Genomic DNA, 26,158 nt, shown 5'->3' with positions numbered 1-26,158 from the left:
GGAAACTGAGCGGGCCAGATGGTTCCTACGGTTCCTGCTGAGCTGGCTGCCGGTTGGCTGAGCGCAACCATGGGGGAGGAGCCACAGGGGCACACGAGGTGACCGGCACACAGGAGCTGATGATGTCACTAACACAGAACCGGTCAGGTCAACACACTTACGTCCCGTGCTGGTTCTGAGAAAGAGCAACCACTGAGCCTGAGTGTGTGTGTCAGGCATGAGCCCGAGCGACCACTAAGCTTGTGTGTGTGGTGTGTGTGTGTGTGTCAGGCCAGCGTGAGCCAGATAAGACCACCACAGTTACATAAGAGCATTACTGGGAGGACTGGTTGGAGCCGAATCACACGCTGAACTGGAACTGAACTACAGTACCGGCCAACACAGGAACCTGTCAGAGCACTTCTATGTTCAAGTTACATACCGCACCTTTAATAATAACAGGTTTATTATTGTTGACAAAAGAATAACAATAGGCATGTTTTGGAGCCCAGAGGTCTACAAAGACAGTCAGCATGACACATCCAGCACGTAAAAACACAACAGAGTCCTACATCCCAGTGAACAGACGTGACTGACCCTTTCTGTGAGAACAAAAACACCTGTCGCTGTACCTGCCTGTCATTCTGTCTGGTTAGTGAAATAGCATTATGCCTGTCCTTTTGTACCCGCCTGTGTGTATGGTGAATAACAAAACACCTGTTGTAGGTGAATCACTGCAAGAAGGTTGGCATAATAGTCAGATTGACTGTCTGATTGTTCTGTCGGGCCTGGATGTCGGTGAGAGTTCCCTCAACTCTGTGCTCTACTGGCTGTTCGGGGCCATAGGGGATGGGCTAATTAAGCAATAAGGCCAGAGGGGGTGTGGTATATGGACAATAGGGCTGCTCTTATGCGCGCCACAACGCGGAGTGTTAGGACACGGTCCATAGCCATGGTATATTGGCCATATATCATAAACCGCCGAGGTGCCTTATTGCTATTATAAACTGGTTACCAACATAATTGGTATTAACAGCTTCTACCCCCAAGCCATAAGACTCCTGAACAGCTAATCAAAGGGCTACCCAGACCCCTCTTTTACACTGCTGCTACTCTCTGTTTATCATCTATGCATAGTCACTTTAACTCTACCTACATGTTCATCCTCGACTAACCGGTGCCCCCGCACATTGACTCTGTACCGGTACTCCCTGTATATGGGAGGGCAGGTAGCCTAGTGGTTAGAGCGTTGAGCCAGTAACTGAAAGGTTGCTAGATCGAATCCCTGAGCTGACAAGGTAAACATCTGTTGTTCTTCCCCTGATCAAGGCAGTTAACCCACTGTTCCTAGGCCGTCATTGTAAATAATAATTTGTTTTTAACGGACTTGCCCCGTTAAATAAAAGGTTATATATACAGTGGGGCAAAAAAGTATTTAGTCAGCCACCAATTGTGCAAGTTCTCCCACTTAAAAATATGAGAGAGGCCTGTAATTTTCATCATAGGCCAGACAAAATGAAAAAAAAACCAGAAAATCACATTGTAGGGAATTTATTTGCAAATTATGGTGGAAAATAAGTATTTGGTCACCTACAAACAAGATTTCTGGCTCTCACAGCTGACAAGGTCCTCCACTCGTTACATGTATTAATGGCACCTGTTTGAACTTGTTATCAGTATAAAAGACACCTGTCCACAACCTCACAGTCACACTCCAAACTCCACTATGGCCAAGACCAAAGAGCTGTCAAAGGACACCACAAACAAAATTGTAGACCTACACCAGGCTGGGAAGACTGAATCTGCAATAGGTAAGCAGCTTGGTTTAAAGAAATCAACTGTGGGAGCAATTATTAGGAAATGGAAGACATACAAGACCACTGATAATCTCCCTCGATCTGGGGCTCCACACAAGATCTCACCCCGTGGGGTCAAAATGATCACAAGAACGGTGAGCAAAAATCCCAGAACCACACGGGGGGACCTAGTGAATGACCTACAGAGAGCTGGGACCATTTTGTCTGTCATAGTTGAAGTGTATCTATGATGAAAATTGCAATTACTGCTGCTGTTGAATTATTTGTTACTTTTTTTTTGTTACTTTTATTTTATTTTTTATTTAACTTATTTTTTCTTAACTTCTTAAAGCATTGTTGGTTAAGGGCTTGTAAGTAAGCATTTCACTGTAAGGTCTACAATTGCTGTATTCGGCGCATGTGACAAAATTTGATTTGATAATTAGAGCAGTAAAAATAAATGTTTTGTCATGCGCATGGTTTACGGTCTGGTATACCACGGCTTTCAGCCAATCAGCATTCAGGGCTGGAACCACCCAGTTTATAAGGGGGGTCTGTCTGAGAGGTGTGGACGTCCCCGAGACGCCTTGTTAGACCTCCAACAGGGAACACCTCCAAATAAACAAAAAAAGCCACACTGATTCAAAGGCACGTTCCAGTAGACATTTATGTAAAGAAAGCTTCAATATGCCTTCAGTGACCAGGAAGTTTGTTTGTTCTTCCACTTCCCATCTATTCTTCTTGTCCCCGCCTTGTCTCTCCTCCCTTATTCGTTCCTCTCCAGAACCATGACTCATTGTGAGATCATGTGTGTGTTGTAGCCTATGTAGCCGACCATTTCCTTGCTCTTCTGTGACTGTTCTGCCATGGCTCTTTATGAGATCTGTTAAAGCTGTGTCTGTGCAATATGTGTGTTGGTTCTCCTATCCGTTGTCCCCACAAGGATAGTAAAACAAGGGGGGAGGGGGGGAGGGGGACTCCCCTCGTGGGAGGACAAAGGCTTTTTTAAGTTTAGGGGTTAGGTTTAGGGTTACAATTAGGATTAGAATTAGGGCAGGGTTTCCCAAACTCGGTCCTTAGGACCCCAAGGGGTGCACGTTTTGGTTTTTGCCCTTACACTACACAGCTGATTCAAATAATCATCCGATTGGGTTTGTCCCTCTCAGCCAGCACAGGGGCCACAGCACTAGCCTACATGTTGAACAACAAGTCAGTCAGATGACTTCACTTAGCACTGAGCTAAACACTGCACTGTGATGGCTCCCTTTCCCCTCTCACACACATGGTTGCAATATAAAGTTGAAGAAAAAGCACTTGTGAATCAGAATTTGTATAACAAGTAAAAGCATTAAAAAAACAAGAACGCGGTCTCTAAACATTCTCTCTGTTACGTTGTGGGTGTGTGAACCAAGACAGAGTAAGCCCACTGGGGTAAAGCCTAGAGAAACGAACTCCTGTCACTAGTTCAGCGTAGAGGCTAGAATGCTCCGTAAACACCTTCCTCGCCAGGGAGATGAGGAGGAGAGAGGGGGTCTGGGAGGAGGAGGAGAGGATAAGACAAGAAAGGAGAGAAGAACGGGATCAGAACAAACGGAGGAGAGAGAGTGTCAGAGGAGTACAGGGAGGGCAGTCTGTCTGTCTGCATTTTCAACCAGAGGAACAGTATGTCCCATAATAACAATAGAACCGTGGGAGCATCGGCTAGCCTGTCATATGGGAACTGCTCCAGAGCAGCTTCTATTGCAATTAGACATTATTAATAGAACCACCGTGACAGACCCACAGGGAGCCAACAGCACAGCAGAACACAGAATCTATATGAGGGGGAAGGGAAAGCAAGGCTCAGTTGGTAAAGCATGGCACTTGAACACACAACCCTGGCATTGTGTGTTCGATTCCCACGGGGGACCAGTAGAAAAAAAATATGAAAATGTCTGCGCTCACTACTGTATGTCACTCTGGATAAGAGCGTCTGCTAAATGTCTCAAATGTAAATGTAGTCCAACTACAGTAACTGGAGATCCAGCAGGAAAAGCCAGATCTGTCTCTGTAGCTCAGTAAATGTGTGTTGTTGTTTACAATTGACCAAGCAAAAAAATAAAAACTGCAGTGCGTAGTATAGTAAGTGTGTGATTTAATTACTATATGTAACAGTGTGTGTGTTTACCACATCCATATGTCAGAGCCATGAACCCTGGGTTGTTTTTAAAGGTAAAGCCAGAGTCAGTGTGCAGGGGTGAAATCTCAGCCTTTTGGTGTTGGATGACATGTTTACACCCTAACATTGGGTATAGAGTCATGTTACAGTACAGTGTCAGTAGGATGGGTGTGTAGGACACCGATGGTGTGGGGTTTGTTGTGTAGTAGGAAAAGCAATCTCTGATTGGGCTTCCTTTGTCTGACAGTGGTTGCTGTGTGACCACATCAAACTTCTGTGCAGTAGTTGCAGGCCCTGCCTATTGTCTGATTAGTGACAACAGGTCCCAGTACAGTAGACAGAGACCAAGCTAGTACAGAAGAGACAGGCCTATTTTCTTACTACAGAACAGTAGATACAGACAGCCATATTGTCTTAATACAGACCTCAGAACAGTAGATAGAAACAGGCCTATTGATTGACTCCATGTTTTGTGGTAACTAAAACAAACAGAAGCTAAATGTCTTCTGATTGAAGGTCATGTGTTAAGGCCAAAGAGTATCAGCTAGCTGCTCTGAGCTCCAACTAGCTGCTGTTATGTTGTTGCCCCTACAAGAATCATAACCAACCTTGGATTAATGACAAGCATGTTGAAGCAATCACTACATTACTAGACTATGTCCAAGCAGGCAGACTAGGCTGGCAGGCAGGGGGCATACAATACAGTCCATGTATTACTAATAGAGCTGGCATTACAGACCACTGCTGCTGCGGTTGAATAAACCTGATATGAAAACAGACAAAGCTGGCTGCCCTGCAGACTTCATGGTAATCATACATCATGTAAACACACAGACAGTACAGAAGGCAGAGAGCAGATCGAAGTCTCTGTTCATAGTGATGATTCAGAGTCACAGTGAATATGTTCAGTTCGAACAAAGGGCTTTGAGCATTGCAGCATACCCATACCAGAGACTGACAGAATAACGCAGAGCTCTCAGGCACACAAAAGAAGGAGCTGTTTTATCATGCAGTGAGTTGTTCCACCCTGTCAGTGTGACCTGCTGCGTTTTGTCCCCCAAAACAGCTTTTTGACAGAAATTACAAGATGACATTGTATTGTTATAATTGAACCATTGCTCAGATATCTGTAGCCATCTTGTTCACCTATCCATTGTGTAATTTGGCAGTCAGAATGTCCTAATTTCCGTGGCCTCACTGGCCTGCCTGGGTCAGGTTTACTTTTATCAACACAGGCAGGCAAGCAAGTTAATCAGCTGTTACATCATTCTCCCTCTCTGCCCAATACCTCTCCCGGGGGACTGCCTGGCTGGCTATATTCTGCTGATCGAACAACACACACAGGCCAACGATGGATCATGTCAATATGATCCTCATGACCCTTTTAGTACTGCAATGATGGGCACCGTAGTGAAGGCTCACACAGACGAATACCATGAACAGTATAGCTTCTGTTGGCATGGAATAAATACATGTAGATCAGCTTACCTCGCTCTGGTTTCATGTTAGCCAGTGTCATCTCGATCCCTCTGGGAATCTGGCAGCCTGTCTGTCTTCGGTCTGAAGACTCCCGTCCACACAGCCCTGACAGCAATATACTGCTGTGTGTCTGACTGTGTGGATCCAAATCTTCCAAAGGATTGCTGACTTATTGCATTAAGCAACAATACCAGCTGGGTAGCCTGTATGCTGCCAATCGCCCCCTGATTTATCCGACAAAGCAACGCTTTGTTACCAAACTGCTACTGTACAGGTCCATCGAGTCAGATCCACTGTTAACTGGCCAACGAACAGTTGAGCTAGCTGGCTAAATCTTACCGTCAAACATTAGATTAGCTCCGAGTTATTGCTTCATCAACCACCTAGCTAGCCAACAAGGCATTGAGCTGACAATCTGACTGTCCACCCCCCAAAAATAAACGTCTCAAATTCCACCACCAAAACCACGACAGTAGTCCCGTCGCGAAGCATCTCTCTCTCTCTCAGCTTGCTATGCTACTGTAACCTCACCTATTTGGCTTAGCTACCGTGGCTTTAGCTAGCTGACCAAACAAACAACACACAGGCATCTGATCTGATGCCGACCGTCTCAAACAAAACACCCCACCCGCAGGTAGAGTGATCACCTCCGATAACAATGGGCTCCGGGAAAGGACAGACCTCGTTCAACCGATCATTCTGAAAAACAGCCAACGTTAGCTAAACGCCGTGTTGTCCAGAAGCATCGGTTCCACTTGTCGTCTTGAAACATAGTGAGGTAAAGTAAGCACGTCCCGTGTCAGTTACCTAGTTATTGTTGACTAGCTTTCTCTCAAATAAAAAGTTTGTCAGAAAACAAGCTGACCATTTATTTTCCAACTTGTCGCAGTGGCTAGCGAGCTTTTTTCCTTCTTCCAAAACAACGTTTCTCTGACTAGCGAACTTCGTCCAACTCAATTACACAGTACAGGCGCATACCGTTCGCAACAAAATTATATTGTGTACTGTTTCTTATCCATAAACTCGTTGGTGTGCTCTCTACCCCTCTCTCTAGCAATGTCCCCGGGTCAAAACAGATCAGCGCAGTCTTTTCTCAGTCACGTGTCCCAACAACAGCCAGACCACTTTCCTGTACCAGTCTTTCCTGTGAACCTGCTGCGATAGCAACCGTGATCTAGAAACTTTTTGGTTACAGTTTGACAATGTGTCAAGATGACAACAAATACCATACACTAAACATGGTTGAAATTAACATTATAACTCTGTGTAGTGTACCTCAGTCCAGGCCAGGATTGATACATTGTAGCGGGACGGCCACTGCTCTGATTTGATTGGTGGATTGGATGCGCGTTCACGTCTGCACGTGGCACGTGTATTTTGTATGTGAACATTTTGTTCTCGGTGCCTGAGTTGTTCATATACAGATTAGTGCTGCGTTGATGTGCTCCTCTGGGTTTTATATTTCGTAGTTGTGAAATACGACTTCGTTTTATTCATGTGCTTTTTGGTCTGAACAGTTCTTCAACCAATATGATAAGCACATTTTAGCTGGCCCGATAAACTACCTAACGTTGTTTATAATAAAGTTAGTTGGCTTGTTTAAATTGTTGAACATTGACAATATGGTCAAAGTAGCTACATTTGTACCAATGTTGGAGTTGTCATCTTTTGGTTGGCAAGGCAAAAGGTCAGTTGTGAAACGTCACAACGTCGAAAACTCAGGAGACAATTTTTGAGTTTCCCATTTATACTCTGATTTGGAGGGTGCCTGGGAACTCTAATAGCACGATAACGCAGCATAGGCAGATTAAAAGAGTGATAATATCGTAGCACTTTGACATTTCAAATTTTAGATTTATTTTGTTTGAACTGTGCATAGTAGTCAGCGCTTTGATTGTCTTTGAAAGTGAATACAGTGAATCGGTCAATAACGACAACACGAATCCACGCCACCAGCTCTCACAAGGCCTATAATGAGATTAGGGATGTTGTATTCGTTACTCGGTGCTCACTATTGATAATTATGAGTAATATTGTTAACCATATATTGCTCACAGAGGAAAAATTGTCATAGATCCACTCAGAGCAACAATACATTCAGAACGACAATAAATCCTACCACTGCAAAATGACAAAGGGTGGCTTCCTTGCTACACTTTATATACAAAAGTATGTGGACACCCGTTCAAGTGGATTTGGCTATTTCAGCCACATGTATACAATCAAGTACACAGCTATGCAATCTCCATAGACAAATAAGGATTTACTGAAGAGCTTTGTGACTTTCAACGTGGCACCTTCATAGGATGCCACCTTTCCAACAAGTCAGGTCGTCAAATGTATTCCCTGCTAGAGCTGCCCCGGCCAACTGTAAGTGCTGTTATTGTGAAATGGAAACGTCTAGGAGCAACAACAGCTCAGCCGTGAAGTGGTAGGCCACACAAGCTCACAGAACAGGACTGCCGAGTGCTGAAGCAACACTCACTACCGAGTTCCAAACTGCCTCTGGAAGCAACGTCAGCACAATAACTGTTCGTCGGGACCTTCGCGAAATGGGTTTGCATGGCCGAGCAGCCGCATACAAGTCTAAGGTCACCATGTGCAATGCCAAGTGTTGACTGGAGTGGTGTAATGCTCGCCACCATTGGACTCTAGAGCATCTGGCAGTCCGACGGACTGATCTGGGTTTGGCGGATGCCAGGAGAACGCTACCTGCCCCAATGCATAGTGCCAACTGTAACGTTTGGTGGAGGAGGAATAATGGTCTGGGGCTGTTTTTCATGGTTTGTGCTAGGCCCCTTATTTCCAGTGAAGGGAAATCTTGACGCTACAGCATACAATGGCATTCTTGATGATTCTGTGTTTCCAACTTTGTGGCAACAGTTTGGGGAAGGCCCTTTCAGGTTTCAGCATGACAATGCCCCCGTGCGCAAAGCGAGGTCCATACAGAAATGGTTTGTCGAGATCGATGTGGAACAACTTGACTGGCCTGCACAGAGCACCGACCTCAACCCCATCGAACACCTTTGGGATGACTTGGAATGTCGACTGCGAGCAAGGCCTAATCGCCCAACAACAGTGGCCAACCACACTAATGGTCTTGAGGCTGAATGGAATGCAAGTCCCTGCAGCAATGTTCTAACATCTAGTGGAAAGCCTTCCCAGAAGAGTGGAGGCTGTTATAGCAGAAAAGGGGGGACCAACTCCATTTTAATACCCATAATATTGGAAGGAGATGTCCACATACTTTTGGTCATGTCATGTATTTCATTACTGCACTCAAACTTGTTGACCTATAAGCCGCTTGCTCTTGATGTTCATAATTGAAACAATATTCATGGTTGTGCATGTGTGTGTGCGCATGCATGTGTGATTCCAAAACAAGGGACAGATAAAATGCTACTGACAGATAACCTGTTATGCAACTAAGACATGTCTGTCTCCACTCTGGTCCCTGATCCATTCTCTATATTTAACCTGTCCTACAGTGTCTGGTTGGGTGGGACATTCAATTAAATAAACAGAAAACAGGTTTTAAAGGGTCAAATTTGACTCATTTGACATGCCTGGGACAAAGGAAACTCTGTATGATCTGTGGTGATGACAACACAAAGAGACCTCAGTAGAACAACATACTGTATCAGCTGGAGGAATCCCTCTGCAGGTGACTGGGTTACACTGTGTTATGTTGCAATCTAGTGGTGGAAGAATAGAAGTGCAGTGTATCAGTGGGCATTTCAAAGAACAGGTGGAGACATGTCAATCAAATCAAATTTTATTTGTCACATGTGCCAAATACAACAGGTGTAGTAGATCTTACAGTGAAATGCTTACTTACAAGCCCTTAACCAACAATGCAGTTTTAAGAAAAATACCTAAAAGTAACAAATAATTAAAGAGCAGCAGTAAAATAACAATCTACAGAGGTGAAGTGCCTAGGGGGGTAGGTGCCAGTTGCAGTTCAACACACATTTGATCTACTACATGCAGTACCAGTCAAAAGTTTGGACACACCTACTCATTCAATGTGTTTCCTTTATTTGTACTATTTTCTACATTGTAGAATAATAGTGAAGACATCAAAACTATGAAATAACACATATGGAATCATGTAGTAACCAAAATAGTTTTAAACAAATCAAAATATATTTTATATTTGAGATTCTTCAAAGTAACCACCCTTTGTCTTGATGACAGCTTTGCACACTCTTGGCATTCTCTCAACCAGCTTCATGAGGTAGTCATGTGGAATGCTTTTCCAACAGTCTTGAAGGAGTTCCCACATATGCTGGGCACTTGTTGGCTGCTTTTCCTTCACTCTGAGGTACAACTTATCCCAAACCATTTCAATTGGTTTGAGGTTGGGTGATTGTGGAGGCCAGGTCATCTGATGCAACACTCCATTACTCTCTTTGGTCAAATAGCCCTTACACATCCTGGAAGTGTGTTTTGTGCCATTGTCCTGTTGAAAAACAAATTATAGTCCCACTAAGCGCAAATCAGATGGGATGGCTGCAGAATGCTGTGGTAGCCATGCTGGTTAAGTGTGCCTTAAATTCTAAATAAATCACTGACAGGCAAGTCAGCAAAGCAACACCATTCTTATTTTCACGGTGGGAACCACACATGCATCATCTGTTAACTGCCTGTTCAGCAGTTGGCAAAATCTCAGATTTGTACCTTATCAGCTCAAAGGGATTTGAACTTGCATGTCCATTGCTTGTGTTTCTTGACCCAAGCAAGTCTCTTCTTATTATTGGTGTCCTTTCATCATAATGCTTGATGGTTTTTGCGACTGCACTTGAAGAAACTTTAAAAGTTCTTGAAATTTTCCAGATTGACTGACCTTCATGTTAAAGTAATGATGGACTGTCATTTCTCTTTGCTTATTTGAGCTGTTCTTGCCATAATATGGACTTGGTATGTTACCAAATAGGGTTATCTTCTGTATAACACCCCTACCTTGTCACAACAGATTGGCTCAAATGCATTAAGAAGGAAAGACATTTCACAAATGAACTTTTAATAAGGCACACCTGTTCATTTAAATGCATTCCAGGTGAGTACCTCATGAATTTGGTTGAGAGAATGCCAAGAGTGTGCAAAGCTGTCATCAAGGAGAAGGGTGGCTACTTTGAAGAATCTCAAATATAAACCATTTTAGTTACTATGTGATTCCCTTGGTGTTATCTCATAGTTTTGATGTCTTCCCTATTATTTTACCATGTAGAAAATATATAAAACCCTTGAATGAGTAAGTGTGTCCAAACTTTTGACTGGTACTGTACATATGAAATACACTTTTGAATCTAACATCAGAATTGAAGGAAATGACATGAGTCTGGATTCAGGAGCTGGAATTCCAACTGTTTATTTCCTACTTTTTAGTGACTACAGAAAATGTTACATTTTAATACTGAAAATCCAAGGCTGGATGACATCATCACTTGCTTCTCTTTATGCTTCTCCAATTTTTGTTTTGTTTAGCAAACACAGCAGATGATGTTGCACAGCACTGAGCGAGCAGTAGCAAAGCCTAGAATATTAGAACCTAAATGATTAAACCAACCAAGCTATGAGATACTGTGGCCCATGAGGACAGTGTCTTGGAGTAGGAGTGCTGATCTAGGGGAAGGTGACCCCACTTATTTACGAGGATTCAAAGGGAACAAATGACTGAACTACTGTCTTCTCTTTGGAAATAAATGTCAGCGAGTTGGTTTCGCTATTTTTTGTTGTTCAACTAAACCTTCCAGAGCTCTTTATAATATATGAATAATCTCTGGAAGAGGCCCCAAGTAAGGTTGCATAATTCCAGGAACTTTAAATAATGTTTTTCCAGAAGTCCTGGTTGGAGGATTCTGGATTTCCTGCTTTATTTCCTCCAGATTCCGGGTTTCCTCCAACTGTGATTTCAGGTAAACTAGGGAACCCTGCCCCCAGTGAGGGCCTCACCCCCCTTTATTGTTTTAGTGTTATCACATTCAAAATGACCACCTTTAGCACACTACTTCTTTAGGGAATAGGGTACCACCTCAGATTTGCCCAAACGTCTGATTGTCTCAGGCGCTGCAGTACTATGATGAGACTCAGCCTGATTAGGGACACAGTAACACACATATATGGAAGCACACAGAGAAACACAGACAGACAAATGTACGCACACAAGCATGGTGCATGCACACACACACACACACACACACACACACACACACACACACACACACACACACACACACACACACACACACACACACACACACACACACACACACACACACACACACACAGCCACACACACACACACACACAGTGTCTAGTTCTACAATGTAACTACTGTCGTCTGCATGGCTATTCCCATTGAACTGTATGGCCCGTGGAGATTGAATGGAAGAGAAAGTAACAGAAGGCTGAAAGCTAAAAGATCTAGACTCCACTTATCTGTGTCAGGATCCACTGTAACAGGGCCTGTTGTAAGAAGGAATGCTACTACTGAGAAATGAGATGAGCTTCAAGCTGCTAAACTGAGTTCACTGACCACACACACACACACACTGAGAAATGAGATGAGCTTCAAGCTGCTAAACTGAGTTCACTGACCACACACACACACACAAACACGCACACACACACACACACACACACACACACACACACACACACACTGAGAAATGAGATGAGCTTCAAGCTGCTAAACTGAGTTCACTGTCCCACCACACACACACACACACACACATAGACCAGATAAGTGCTGTCCCACCCATATACACACACAAGTTTCTTTGTAGGTTTATTAGACTTTGCTCAGGTTTACCAAACAACAGACATGTAGGGACATTGCTCTAATTGTCACTTCATCACACCATATTCCCTACCTTGCACTACATCACATATTTGGAATAGGATTTAATTTGAGACAACAGACACTGACCCTGCCCCTGGCAGCCACCCAGACCCCATCCATCCCATCGCTAACCCCCCCAACTCCACCCACCTCTCTGTCAGACAGTAAAGTGACTCAGATCAGTCCTTAGGGACCAACTGTTTTATATAACTGATGTATTCCAGCTCTAACTCACCTGATTCAACTAGTCACGGGCTTCATGATTAGTTGACTTAGTTGAAAGAGGAGTGCAAGTGTTGAAATAGACCTAATATTTGAAATGGTTGGTGGTCTGATACCTGATTCACACATTTGTAACCAGGCCACCACAGTACAGCTCGGCTTGGCCCTATAGTATGAATCAGGCACCAGAGGACTGGGTTGAGCAACACTGAGAGGACTTGCAGCCCTGGTTTAGTTTAAAACATCACTTCAGATTGTACATTTAAACAGGAGATTCCCTACACAGCTGAGTAACCTTGACTACAGAAGCCCCCGGCCTACAGCCTTCTACTAACATCTATACCCGTGCTGCGAATGGCAAATCAAAACTCAACATCTCTTAAACTCACAAATGCCAGTGCTTTTTCAAACGTTTTAATTCACTTATTTTTCCTTTTTTTCTCCACTTTTTGGTTTGTTTTAGAAATCTTTGGATGCTCATTATTATTTATTAATACCCATAAAATAAAATAAAAAAATTGAAAAGTCAAAACAATAGAAAACACATTACATACTGCTGCTTTTTTGACAGCTGTTGAGCGAAGTACGTACCAACTGTAGAATGTCTGTATCTGAAATGACACCCTGTATAGTGCACTAGTTTTGAACAGAGCCATAGGGTTGGGTTAGTACAGATATGAAATGAACATATCCCCTCGTCAAAATCCTGATTTTCAATATTGTCCTGATCACATCCTGGATTAGCCATAGGGTTCTGGTCAGAAGTAATGCACTACATAGGAAATAGGATGTAGTGTCAGACGTGTGTCGGCCCGTTGTCAGGGCAATGGTCTCTGGCAGTGTTCAGAACACATGTTGAAGTGACAGAGCTGTGATACACGAGAAGAAGAACACAAACCCACTCCTTCATCTGATCTAAGCAGGAGAATGTTATAAGTCTGTAAGACAAAACTGAATGTTCATTTGTTTGTTTTTTTGTTTGTTTTCTCACAAAAAACCTACTATATACAAATCTAGATGTTCTACAAAGGCATAAATTAAAGCTGTGGTTAAGCAATAATACAAAAACACAATTCCATTCAAATCAAATCATCACAACACAGAAGACGAGAAAAGGAAAATATATGAACACATTATCACAGCAGTTGTTGGTTTTACCCTGTAAAAAAACAATAGTTTACCATCATTATAATATCGGAATAAGTACCCAACGTCATGTCTTCATCCAGACAAGTTTCAAACCTCAAGACCCTGAAACTTGTCCTCTGCGACCTTGAACAGAACACTTCTGCCAAAAAAACATACAAAATAAATAAGAACCATAAATCTTTTTAAAAGAAGTAATAATAACAACATTAGTTACCAAACTAGTTGAGTTCTGCCTGACCCACTTTGACAATCTCTCTCCACAGAACCACAGAGTTCTCACTATGAGGTATTCAGAGACAAACACGGCCAGAGTGCTGGGCCTTCCTTCAAAGGGGAGGAGAGAGGATGGGAGGAGAGTGGGAGGGAGGGGGGCAGGGGAGACAGAAGAAGAAGAAGAGCTTTGGTATATCAGCAGGAGTGGAGATCAGAAATTCCTTTGGTATGTTTTCATTGCATGGTTGAGCTGGCGAAAGCACCACTTGTGAGAGAGAGCGAGAGAAAGAGAGAGAGCGAGCGAGAGAGAGAGAGCGATAAGGACGGAGAGAGTGAGAGATATTCCTTTAGTCTTCAGTAGTGGCCTGTCTCTACAGGCTGAGGTATTCAAAGAGTAAAAGGTCAAAGGTCATAGAGAGGTCAACAGTGGTTTAACACTTTGGTTCAAGCAAGGCACTCGTCCTGGGAGTTTTCAACAGTATAGGTTGTCAACATGTCTGTATAGAATGTTGTCAATATGTCATTTTAGAACGTTCAATGTTGTCAACATATCATTCTAGAACGTTGTCAACATCTCATTCTAGAACATTGTTAATATGTATGTGTAGAGTGTAGTCAACATCTTCGTTGTTTTGGTAACATAGTCTACAGCTTCAGTATCATGTCTACCTATAGCTTTATAAGTAGAGAGCAGAGATGTTGAGAGACCAAGCAGGGCAGGGTGATGGGAGGAGGACGAGAGGAGAGGAGGGGGTAAGGATAAGGAAATACAGTAAACCTTCAATCCACATCACTCATGTCGGCCATGCAATGACAAAATCTTTGGTTATCTTTGGTATCATCAAAGTGATAGAAATCACAAATGGAAATTGAGTGAGGTAGCATCTTTGGTTCACACTAGAAAATATCAGTAGGTCTTAACACATTTAGAGATTTCTTTATCCTCTTCTTTGTTGGTTTCTGTTCGACGTGAGGAAGCAGCTCTCGCTTGGCTTTGCTTCATTTAATATAATACTCATTAACATGGAGAGGAGCTACAGTAACCCACAGACAGAGGCAGAGATACCCCCACTCCCAGTCCAGAGTCTGGTACCCCAGACATGGAGAGGAGCAAAGGAGCGAACCAAGCCCTAGACAGTAAACTCCACACAATTTGACTCATACTTTGGGAAAGCAAGCCACTGTAGTGCTTTCTTCCTGGTCCTGACGTGCATAGCATCCAACTATAACCACTGAGGTGAGATGGAGGAAGAGAAGGAGAGCCGGAATGATGGAGTAGAGAAATGGAGGGAAAGGAGAGATACTGGGTGAGGAAGAGAGGAGGAGAAATGGTAGTGGTGTAAAGTGCTTAAGTAAAAATACTTTAAAGTACTACTTTAAAGTAGTTTTTTGGGTATCTGTACTTTACCTTACCATTTATATATTTGACAACTTGCCTTTTACTTCAATACATTCCTAAAGAAAATAATGTACTTTTTACTCCAATATCTTCCCTGACACCCTCAAGTACTCATTACATTTTGAATGCTTATCAGGACAGGAAAATGGTTCAATTCCCGCACTTATAATGAGAATATCCCCGGTCATCCCTACCCCCTCTGATTTAGTGGACTCATAAAACACACATGCTTTGTTTGTAAATGATGTCTGAGTGTTGCAGTGTGCCCCTGGCTATCTGTAAATGATGTCTGAGTGTTGGTGTGTGCCCCTGGCTATCTGTAAATGATGTCTGAGTGTTGCAGTGTGCCCCTGGCTATCTGTAAATGATGTCTGAGTGTTGCAGTGTGCCCCTGGCTATCTGTAAATGATGTCTGAGTGTTGGTGTGTGCCCCTGGCTATCTGTAAATGATGTCTGAGTGTTGGTGTGTGCCCCTGGCTATCTGTAAATGATGTCTGAGTGTTGCAGTGTGCCCCTGGCTATCTGTAAATGATGTCTGAGTGTTAGTGTGCCCCTGGCTATCTGTAAATGATGTCTGAGTGTTGCAGTGTGCCCCTGGCTATCTGTAAATGATGTCTGAGTGTTGCAGTGTGCCCCTGGCTATCTGTAAATGATGTCTGAGTGTTGCAGTGTGCCCCTGGCTATCTGTAAATGATGTCTGAGTGTTGCAGTGTGCCCCTGGCTATCTGTAAATGATGTCTGAGTGTTGCAGTGTGCCCCTGGCTATCTGTAAATGATGTCTGAGTGTTGCAGTGTGCCCCTGGCTATCTGTAAATGATGTCTGAGTGTTGCAGTGTGCCCCTGGCTATCTGTAAATGATGTCTGAGTGTTGCAGTGTGCCCCTGGCTATCTGTAAATGATGTCTGAGTGTTGCAGTGTGCCCCTGGCTATCTGTAAATGATGTCTGAGTGTTGCAGTGTGCCCCTGGCTATCTGTAAATGATGTCTGAGTGTTGCAGTGTGCCCCTGGCTATCTGTAAATGATGTCTGAGTGTTGCAGTGTGCCCCTGGCTATCTGTAAATGATGTCTGAGTGTTGCAGTGTGCCCCTGGCTATCTGTAAATGATGTCTGAGTGTTGCAGTGTGCCCCTGGCTATCTGTAAATGATGTCTGAGTGTTGCAGTGTGCCCCTGGCTATCTGTAAATGATGTCTGAGTGTTGCAGTGTGCCCCTGGCTATCTGTAAATGATGTCTGAGTGTTGCAGTGTGCCCCTGGCTATCTGTAAATGATGTCTGAGTGTTGCAGTGTGCCCCTGGCTATCTGTAAATGATGTCTGAGTGTTGCAGTGTGCCCCTGGCTATCTGTAAATAAAAAAGAAAAGGAAATGATGCCGTCTGGTTTGCTTAATATAAGGAATTTGAAATGATTTCTACTTTCACTTTCACATATTTTAGCAATTCCATTTACTTTTGATACTTAAGTATATTTAAAAACAAAATACTTTTAGACTTTTACTCAAGTAGTATTTTACTGGGTGACTTTCATTTTTACTTAAGTCCTTTTCTATTAAGGAATCTTTACTTTTTTAAAGTATGATAATTGGATACTTTTTCTACCACTGAGAGATGGAGAGAGAGGAAGATAGGAGAGATGGAGGGTTAGGAGGAGAGGAGAGTGTTAACAGTCACACTCAGGTCTTTAAAAATACTCTTTACAACATCAGCTACAAAATATAAGACATTATTCTTTGGTTGTACTTCTTGCTGTGATTCTGTCAAAGTGATTTGGTATTATAACTGCATACAGTCTAGGCTACCTGCCCTGGAGTGGAGAAAGCTTTGGTTTTCATTTTTACTGTTTCAACAGTACAGGAAGAAAGCACTAAGGAATGGGTCAGGGGTTATGGGTCATGGTTAGCAGCTCCTACTGGGGCAATTTCCCCCCTCCCCTGTCTGCTCTTCCAGTGCAGGAGGTAGAAGTCGCCCCTAATCACTGATCCCAGGTCAGAAACAATATTTATTTAATCCTTCTAATGGTTACTGATAGGATTGGGGGCAAGGTAATCTGAACCTAGATCAGTTTATGGCAGCTTCTACCTGGAGTGTCTGGGGTTTACTGACGGACAGAAAACTGTGACCAATCAAATGTCTGTTTGACCTGACGGACAGATACTCTGACCAATCCAAACGGCTGCTGAACATTCCAGTGGCACCTGTAAGATTCCTCCTCAAAGCTGATTGAACCGTCCCACAGGATCTCCGTCCACTGGTCAGAACCCACACAGCTGATAGGCTGATTAAACGTCCATCCAGAGGCCCTCCCTCAAACCGACCAGTCAGATCAAAGATAAGGACAGTGGGCAGGAGGTATTAAAGCTGTGAGATCAGTGATTGGGTAAAATGCCAAAACAGAGTTTTTAAAGCAGGTCAAAACAAGTCTTTGGTTTGTTTTTTCTTTGGACACTATAAATAGCAGTGTTATAGTACAGGCTTTAAGGTCAAAACGCTGTTTATAGGTATTTTCCTTAGTTTCTCCTGGTTTCTACATTGTAAAGCTTTTCCACCGAGGTTGAGTCTGTCAGTCTGTCTCCCCATACACAGTAAAAAATCTTGACTGCTTCGAACTAGAAAAAAATAAGTCTCCACGCTAACTAAAAACTTTAACACCATATCTAATATAAAATGTAGTCAACTCAACACTTGATTACCTGAGATGACATAATTCAAAATTGTAAGTCAGCGTGGCAACTTATTTTTTCCAAGTTAAATCAACTCAAAACTGTGCCCGCTGTCCCCCTCCAGTCCCTCCTCCTCAGGCTTTGCTGCAGGTGGAGACGGAGGAATTAGCGGAGTGGGTGGAGCCTCCGTTGTCGTCGAGCCACTTGTCGAGGCTGCGTCGGCGTGCGTTCATGAAGAAATTTGAGACGGTGGTCAGCTCCAGGCCAAGCTGCTGGCTGATGGTGATCTGAAGCTCCTTGGACGGACGCTTGTTCTCCTTGAAGATGGCGTGGAGGGTTCTTCTCTGTACGTCGGTAAACACCAGCCGAGGCTTCTTGGAGTGACCACCATTACCGCTGTGGTTGCTGCCGCTGTGGTTTCCACTGCTGCTGCCATCGCTGCCACCACGGTCACCACCAACTTTACAGTGGCCATGGTCCTGCTCCTTGCGCTTACACGCTAAGGATGGGAGAGAAAGAGATATGTTATAACAAACTATATCATAACAACATGAACACAGTATACAACACTGTATAACAACAATAGGCTACAGCACACAATCATCTATACCGTGGAATATAACACACATACACGGATAGCCTCATAATAACCTACATCGGAGTTCACAGCTGAAAACAATTGCCGCTGACCGTGGTGCTGAAGCACACGGTAAGTAGGCTTCTCCCTGCATATCGAGACTTTACCGATAGAGGGCAGTAGTGAGCTGTCAAACAGCTGTAGCAGCGCTGATTTCGACCAAAAGCCATTCATTCTACTTAGCTGGAGGACATCGGTTTGACAGTCACTGTCCCAGATAGATTATTTAATATAGATCTTAGACCATCTTTTCTTGGACCAAAGGTATTTCACTACCATCTTACAAATGTATGCAAAACAAGCAAGATGGATCTGCATGCCAGGTGCGTGTTGTTAATGTGTGATATTCGAGTATATGAAATTAACTAATCACAGAAAGGTCTGTGTGTGTTCTGTGATAGCAGCAGTATTAGCCTAGTTAGGTAGAGACACCCCTAGATAACCATTAACAGAGAGCTACCGCTCCGTGTGGAGTTGAGTTGGCATCCTATCTGCTCTGTTTGTGTGTATGTGAAGCTTTATCCTATCTGCTGCGCTATAAATCAACGTGCTGAAGGCCACAGTGACACCCCAGCAGCCACCGCGCGGAGCTGACAGACAGGTAGTCGGACAGGTTGGGAGCTTTCCCAGGCTCGTTATCACCCTTGCCCCCCCCACCACACACACACACACACAGCTCTGCCCGTCTGACAATCATTAAGCAGATAACTCCACACTGAGGTAGCCTAGCAATGGCGTGACTACACACACTCGTGTACCAGCAACAGCGGTGTGTGTTGTGTGTAAAAAAATATATATGAATAGCCCCTTTTCCGAATCCAAGAAAAGTTTAATTATTTTTAAATTCCAAATATGTTCAATAACATGCTATTTAGCAGGTGGCCTATTGTTTAGAGCGTTTCCGAATACAAGAGCTGACAAGTTCTGACGTTCTTGAACAAGGCAGTATAATATTGAAAATAAGAATTTGCTTTAAACTTGCCTAGTGATAGAAAAACACAAACTTCCCAAACAGGAATATCAAAATGAATAATTCTAACGAACAAAATGAATGTCAGAATCAACGCGTGAGATAAATGATCGACAGGTGCAAGTCAGGCCTTAACTTTTACAATGGCTTTAAGAAAACACATGTTTCTGTATTTGCTGCAAAATGAATATAAGCCTGATTAATTGATGAGTGTGAGAGGGAGTGTATAGGTCTAGAATGTACAAGAAGCTTTTAGGGAATTATTTAGGGAACTATACACGCAACTTCTCAACAACATCGTGCCAAAAGCAGAGGACCACAACGGAAATGCGTTTTTTCTGCATTATCCTCGATTATTTTAAACCCACTTCACATGTAATACGTTGCATTTCCAATTCGTGAAAAAAGATCTATCAATTCAATATTAAATAGGTTAATGATATGAGTAGGTCTAGTCTACCGGCAGGCATAGGCCTCGGTGACACGAGAAAACCGCCAGGCATACATGATGTAACATGGGGAAATGGAATAAGCCACATTTCAATAATCAATATCAATCTTCTATTTTAGTTCTTAGTAGGCCGATCACACACATTTCACCCGAGAACCGATCGATATATGTTCGGGTACGGGCTTCCTTTTCCTGTTTACAGACATTTCCAGAATCTGAAACGTTATTAATATTAGGTGAGGTATTTCACAACGAAGCCTTTATGATTCAGGTCGAAGTTATAAAAATAATAATATGTATATACTTTCATTAGGGAGAAATAAAATATATATGCGCATGGATGCAATAGCTACATATATTGTGGTTGAGGTTTTATGGAAGTGAAATTAGGCTCAAATAGAATGAAGAGGGAGACACTGGTAAAATGATCCCCCCACTCAAAAAGAATGTTAGGCAGTACGCCTGTGCTGTTCTATTTTAGCCCTGACATGCGTTTATAAAAGTAAAAAGTAAAATAACATATTTTTCATTACGCTTATTGTGTTATAAGCCTAATGAAAAATATGTTATTTTACTTTTTACTTTTATAAACGCATGTCAGGGCTAAATAGAACAGCACAGGCGTCCTGCCTAACATTCATGAATTCACTGAAAACAATTCCGGGAAAATGTATATTTTTTCTCTCCTGAGTGATAATGTTTTCCCTTAGCTCACGAGATGGAAGGGATTATTGGTTCTAATTCTAATGGATCAATACAAATGTGTTTGGCGTGCGTCAACAGACTTATAATAAGTAATACCCTGATTTTGAATCACCTGCATTGAAAGATCAAGAGTTGCGTTTGGACTGCAACATGTTTATTCGTCTATTTAAGTCACAAAAACAATAACATGTAAAATTATATGGTATATATATGGTTTGCTATGCAAGACTGTTGATGGCACACACAAACACACACGCTGCAAATAATCAATGGCGATTTAACACACTTTCAGCAACGTACCGCCTCACACTTTTCACAAGCCAAAAACACATCCGCCTCAGCGCGTCATTGATTACACATAAAGCAATTCCTTTGTATGCTGGCGACTGCGTGGCTCGGTGTGTGTGTCCGCTAGAACGGTTCAGGCGGATTGACTCGGGTCCTCGGGGACAAATTAATAGAGAGCTATCTATCAGTTAATTACCACAAACCCAGAGTCAACCCCGCGTCACGCCTCCTAACGAGTTTAGCTCCAAAACAAAAACACACTCACTGAAACACAATAAGTGCGTCAACGCAGCCAAAGACACAGCTTCCATAAGCTTTCCTCAAGATTTAAAATAATGGTCATATTGATCCTGGAAAATATTGTATTATCTTCTATTATATTATATTGTTATTCTGTTATACTATTTTCCGCAGATGTTCCATCCCTCAGCCCTGAAATGCACAGCTTGAGGATGTTACTACATGTACTGGCAGCAAATTAATATTTTCATGATGTAAAAATAGTTTTTTTAAACGTGATTCTTATTCTCCCGCGCGTGGACTCTGTTTACATGGACTCGCGTGGACTCTGTTGGGAACAACAAAAAGCTCATGAGTTGTGCAAAATAAGCTCATTCGGGTCCCAGATCATCACACTAACACACACACAACACACACACCACCACCCTCCACCCCCACCCCACACACACACACACGCGCGCGTGAATAGACACATGGGCCCTTATCTTATAGAATGGAAAAAGCCAAGAGACAGAGATTACAACAAAGACAATGATGAATTCAACTGCAGGGAATTCCAGAGGGAGGTTTCAGTTCTGTCATACCACTGGCTACTCCAATGTCAGATTCAAGACAGCTGCAGACAATAGGCCTACTGTTACAATGACGAGCACCAAACAATCTTAAATACCCCCTATGGATAAAGAGTAAAGGGAGAGAGAAAGAGAAATAAAAAGGAAGTAGGTATTACCGAGGGTTCGCTCACCTGCGAGCCTGAGCGCGCTCATGCGTGTGAACTCAGGCTCCTGCAGCCACTTCCACATCCGGCGGAAGGTCTCCCGGCCGGACTTGAGCTTGGACCAGGGCTTGGGGTTCCGGAGCAGGTCTGACAGTGTTCCCTGGGACCGACACAACACCCTCTGGGCGAAGATAGCCTGGGGGATGGAGTAACGCTTCAGCTCTGTGGTGATCCTCTGCGCTACTTCTTTGGTGTTTACTTCTTCCATTTGACCCGACGAATTGCCGTCGGTACCGCCACCACCACCAACCCCGTGGACTTGAACCCCGGGCCCTGAGGCGTGGCTCTGGGTGTTGTTGTCCCGGGTGTTCCCGTGGCCCAGGACGTGCCCCGAGGCTCCGAGGTGGGCATGGGGGTGGTGGTGATGGAGGCCGTTTATATGGAGCATGTTCCCCGAGGAGGTGAGGTGCTGGTCGGCGTGTCTGGCCAGCATGGTGGGGTGATGAGCCTCGAACCCACCGGGAGTCAACTGCATCTTCTCCCCCGGCATGGAGGCTGAGACCCCGGGGTGGGCATAGGGAGGCAGGCCGGCCTGGGAGCTGTGTAGGCCGGCCAGGCCAGAGCCAGACAGTGGGGAGAGGCTCTGTCCCATCCCAGGGGCGTCTTTGTGGTGGTATGGGGAGTAGAGGTTGTTGATCGGCGCCAGCCCCCTTTCGTCCCTCATAAACGTAAAGCTGCCGGTGACATTACCAGGGAGTCGCTGATGATGATTGTGAGGATGATGAGGATGGTGGTGGTGTGGATGATGATGATGATGGTGATGATGAGAGAACTTGTCTGCAACAGTGGAGATGGGGGGTAGGGGAGGCTGGAGAGGTGTGAGGGTGGTGTAGGTGCTTGCGCTCATTCCAGGGGGGGTCTCGCACATACTCATGGCAGGGTGCAGGTGATGACCGGGGTGTCCAGTGTTGTGTCCGTGATGGGAGTGGTATTCTCCCCCGTCTAGCAGGCTCGTCATGCCCATGGAGCGGTGCGCCAGCCCTCGGCCCCCACCCGGGCGGGGGTGTGGGCTGTGGCCGACTAGCAGCTCTCCTGGACCGGCCACAGACTCATGGCTCAGGTCGCCGAGGCTCTCCATGGACAGTTGCGCGTTCATAATGCTTGGCGACCATCTATGTGACCTGGGAGAGGGATGGATGTCCACAGAACAGTCCAGAGTCCTCACGGCGGGAAAGTTCCCTCCCAGTCTGTTGGTTTGTTATGGTGGTTTGTTCTGTCTCCTGAATCCTGGTTGATGGACGTTTTTTGTGGCTGGTGTTTTCTTCCTCTTGTCTTTGTTGATTCTTTTCTTTCCTCCGATTATATATTTTTATTTCCCTTTTTAGACTCGTTTTATTGATACTACATTTAATTTTTTGCTTCCTCCGGGTTGTGTCTCGAGCCCCCCCGCCTGTCCTTGCGCTCCGCTCGGGTCCTGCGCCATCTCTCTCTCCGTGGCTTTTCTCGTGCTGCTCTGTTTCTCCACACCTCTGTTTCACGGTTGCCGATCCCGAACATACACACATGCGCACGGGCGACCTTCCATCCCCTCCCACCACACACACACACACACACACACACACACACACACACACACACACACACACACACACACACACACTGCTCTGACGTCAGTTATTAGTTACAACAGAGGTATAAAGATACCTGCTGGTTATTAACCCCCCCTCACACACCCATTGGAATAAAATAATTACATCACAAATTCATTAATATTATTTACTAGGTTATAATTTACACGTTCAATGGAGCCTATTGAGCCTATTGTATTTCAACACAAATAAAAACCTATTGATCCAATATCGTTCTGGAGCCTCCTTTAACATGTCATGCAGAACAAATGAAGTGAACTTCCGGGTTCATTCTCCACTCGTCAATGAGGTGCGTTTGCGTGTGTGATTAGACCATGACAGTGTGCATGCAGTATTCAAAACCTTATATTCACACACGTGTCCTTCATAATCACCACCTATCTTGAACCAAATGTCATCATGCTGTTTCTCTATTTTTATATAATAAAGCTAAAAGTCCCCTAATAGAGGATTATTGTAGCAATCTCCAGTCCGAATGAAAACCATTCCATATGTCGGTTTGAAGTAACAAATGAAGCTGTACTTCTCTCTCTTTAGAAATAAAAAGATGAACAGATGTGTCTATTGTTAAACCATTAAGATTAACGAACCGGCCGGCAGTGCATGGGAGTGTGTGGGTGTGTGTAGGCTAAGTGTGTCCACGCGTGCCCCCATCGATACGCGGAGTGTGTGTGTGTGTTGTGTGTTTGTGTGTTGTGTGTGTGTGTGTGTGTGTGTGTGTGAACTTGATCACAGTGAAGAAAAGTATTCATTCATGAATAGGCCTATGATTACGTCAACATTACATCTCTCATGATAATAATACGTACTAATGTTAGTAATTAATTGAGAAAAAATTGAATGACAAATATTGAATGACAAATATGTTTTATGTTTTATTGCGTCATTTTATTTCCTTCACACATTGAGTAGGCCTACATCATTACAATACAATTTCAATACAATTTCAAACATTGTAAATTTCCTAAATTGGCTGCACAATGGATGAACATCAAATGACTTGATGGGGGTTCGAGGCGTCCCTTTACACGCGGTCAGGCAGGCGACAGCTTGCTGCGGCCAGTGGCCAGCCCGGAGCCACATGTCAAAGGTGACGCTTCAAGACTCCTCATGTTAACAGCTGCTCGTACAGATTAACTTCACACACACACACACACACACACACACACACACACACACACACACACACACACACACACACACACACACACACACACACACACACACACACACACACACACACACACACACACACACACACCGCGGCATCTGTCAGGGTCAAGAACAACAGGGCATCGTTCAGTTGAACAAGTTAAAGAAGAGAAACGTAAAAGTTAAATGGTCTCTAATAGGAAGTCAACGTCAGTGGCGTGCGGGGACTTGACGTTTGCCCAGAAACAAATACACTTAATGAACAACGAGATGCTTTCCAACGGTATGGACATAATAAAGGACTGGGCAGAGATTCGACATAGGCCTATTGATAACTTACAAACAAAACGTGCAGCCTAGGCCTAATAACAAAATAGTTAATGACAACAAAGTAAATAAAATGTGTTAACATTTAAAAAGTAATACATTTAAAATTAAATATGTTATCAATTTGCTAAATTAATTTACATAACATTCGTAAGGCAAATAATAATCAATCATCACGAATAACAGATTGCTCCTATCAGACAAACTGACAAAATTATTATAACCTATATCAGGCCAAATAAAAAGAGAAAGATTCACGTTTCAGCAGCCACATCTGCACACATTCTCATGCTGATCGATATTTTTCCCTCCAGCAACATGCAGAAGGGCGGTGTGCGCGTGTATGTGTTTGAGTGTCATAGTGTTGAGGCCTATTCACGCGTCAAAGCCGCAGTGTGTGTCGTGTCCCTGTAGAGAATGGTCTGTGGTTATTATAGCAAGTATTTGATGAATGTAGAAACAGAGAGAGAGAAATATATATATAACCTATTCACATAAACACTGCTTTTCATAAAACGTGTGTCAACTAACTAAGAAGTCAACTGACATAACAAAACCTTTCAGCTCAAAATAAAACTCCTTCCCTCACCGTAACTGCAGCAACATACAGTAGATAGGCTATGACATGTCTGGCCGTTTTAATTATGGCCATGTAGCTTACAAATGACTGTCCCGCAACAACGTCGTTGAAAACATATTGTCATATTGTAAACGATAGGCCTATACCACAGATCTGCAGCAGCCACCTCCACAATAGCATGTATCGTAATATTCAACAGAACATCACGATGCTCTTGGCTTGGTTACCAGTCATTCCTACGTAGTTGAATAGTCAGAAGCAGAGCATTTATTTAGATAAAATAAAAACATGGCTCTGGTCAGAAGGTAAAAGTCACTCAGGTAAGTTAACTCAAAGCACCAGCCTTATTAGAGCAAAGCGGAAACACCCTCACCCATTGGGTCGGTTGGTCAGGCTGCACCGTGGAGACTGTCTGTATTAATTATTAATTATCCACAGACTGCTGTTGTATTCTGTTGACTCTGGGTCATATTCACAGTCATATATATCCTACAGTCGGCATTAGGTTATAGTGTTGAATCCAATAACCTTTGTTGCATATACAAT

The 26,158-nt window shown here is 43.6% G+C and overlaps 2 protein-coding genes across 2 annotated transcripts in view; both read right to left on the bottom strand.

Moving 5' to 3' along the window:
* Nucleotides 1-6,715, bottom strand: part of fam214a (family with sequence similarity 214 member A) — a 41,203-nt gene extending 34,488 nt beyond the window's left edge. The window contains 1 exon segment of the mRNA XM_042331066.1: nucleotides 5,422-6,715. Within this exon segment, the coding sequence (XP_042187000.1) occupies nucleotides 5,422-5,452 (31 nt within the window). The 5' untranslated portion in view covers nucleotides 5,453-6,715.
* Nucleotides 6,716-16,695: 9,980 nt separating this feature from the next.
* onecut1 (one cut homeobox 1) lies at nucleotides 16,696-23,515 on the bottom strand. The gene is made up of 2 exons (XM_042331064.1): nucleotides 21,917-23,515; nucleotides 16,696-18,394 (listed from the first exon to the last, which is right to left on the bottom strand). Exons 1-2 carry the CDS (start codon nucleotides 23,058-23,060, stop codon nucleotides 18,030-18,032), a joined length of 1,509 nt encoding a protein of 502 aa, XP_042186998.1. The 5' UTR covers nucleotides 23,061-23,515; the 3' UTR covers nucleotides 16,696-18,029.
* Between the last annotated feature and the right edge of the window lie 2,643 nt (nucleotides 23,516-26,158).

This window comes from Oncorhynchus tshawytscha, linkage group LG12 (assembly GCF_018296145.1).
Source record: "Oncorhynchus tshawytscha isolate Ot180627B linkage group LG12, Otsh_v2.0, whole genome shotgun sequence".
Taxonomy (NCBI): domain Eukaryota; kingdom Metazoa; phylum Chordata; class Actinopteri; order Salmoniformes; family Salmonidae; genus Oncorhynchus; species Oncorhynchus tshawytscha.
Note: the sequence above shows the minus strand (reverse complement) of the source record. Positions and strands in the feature narration are given on the sequence as shown.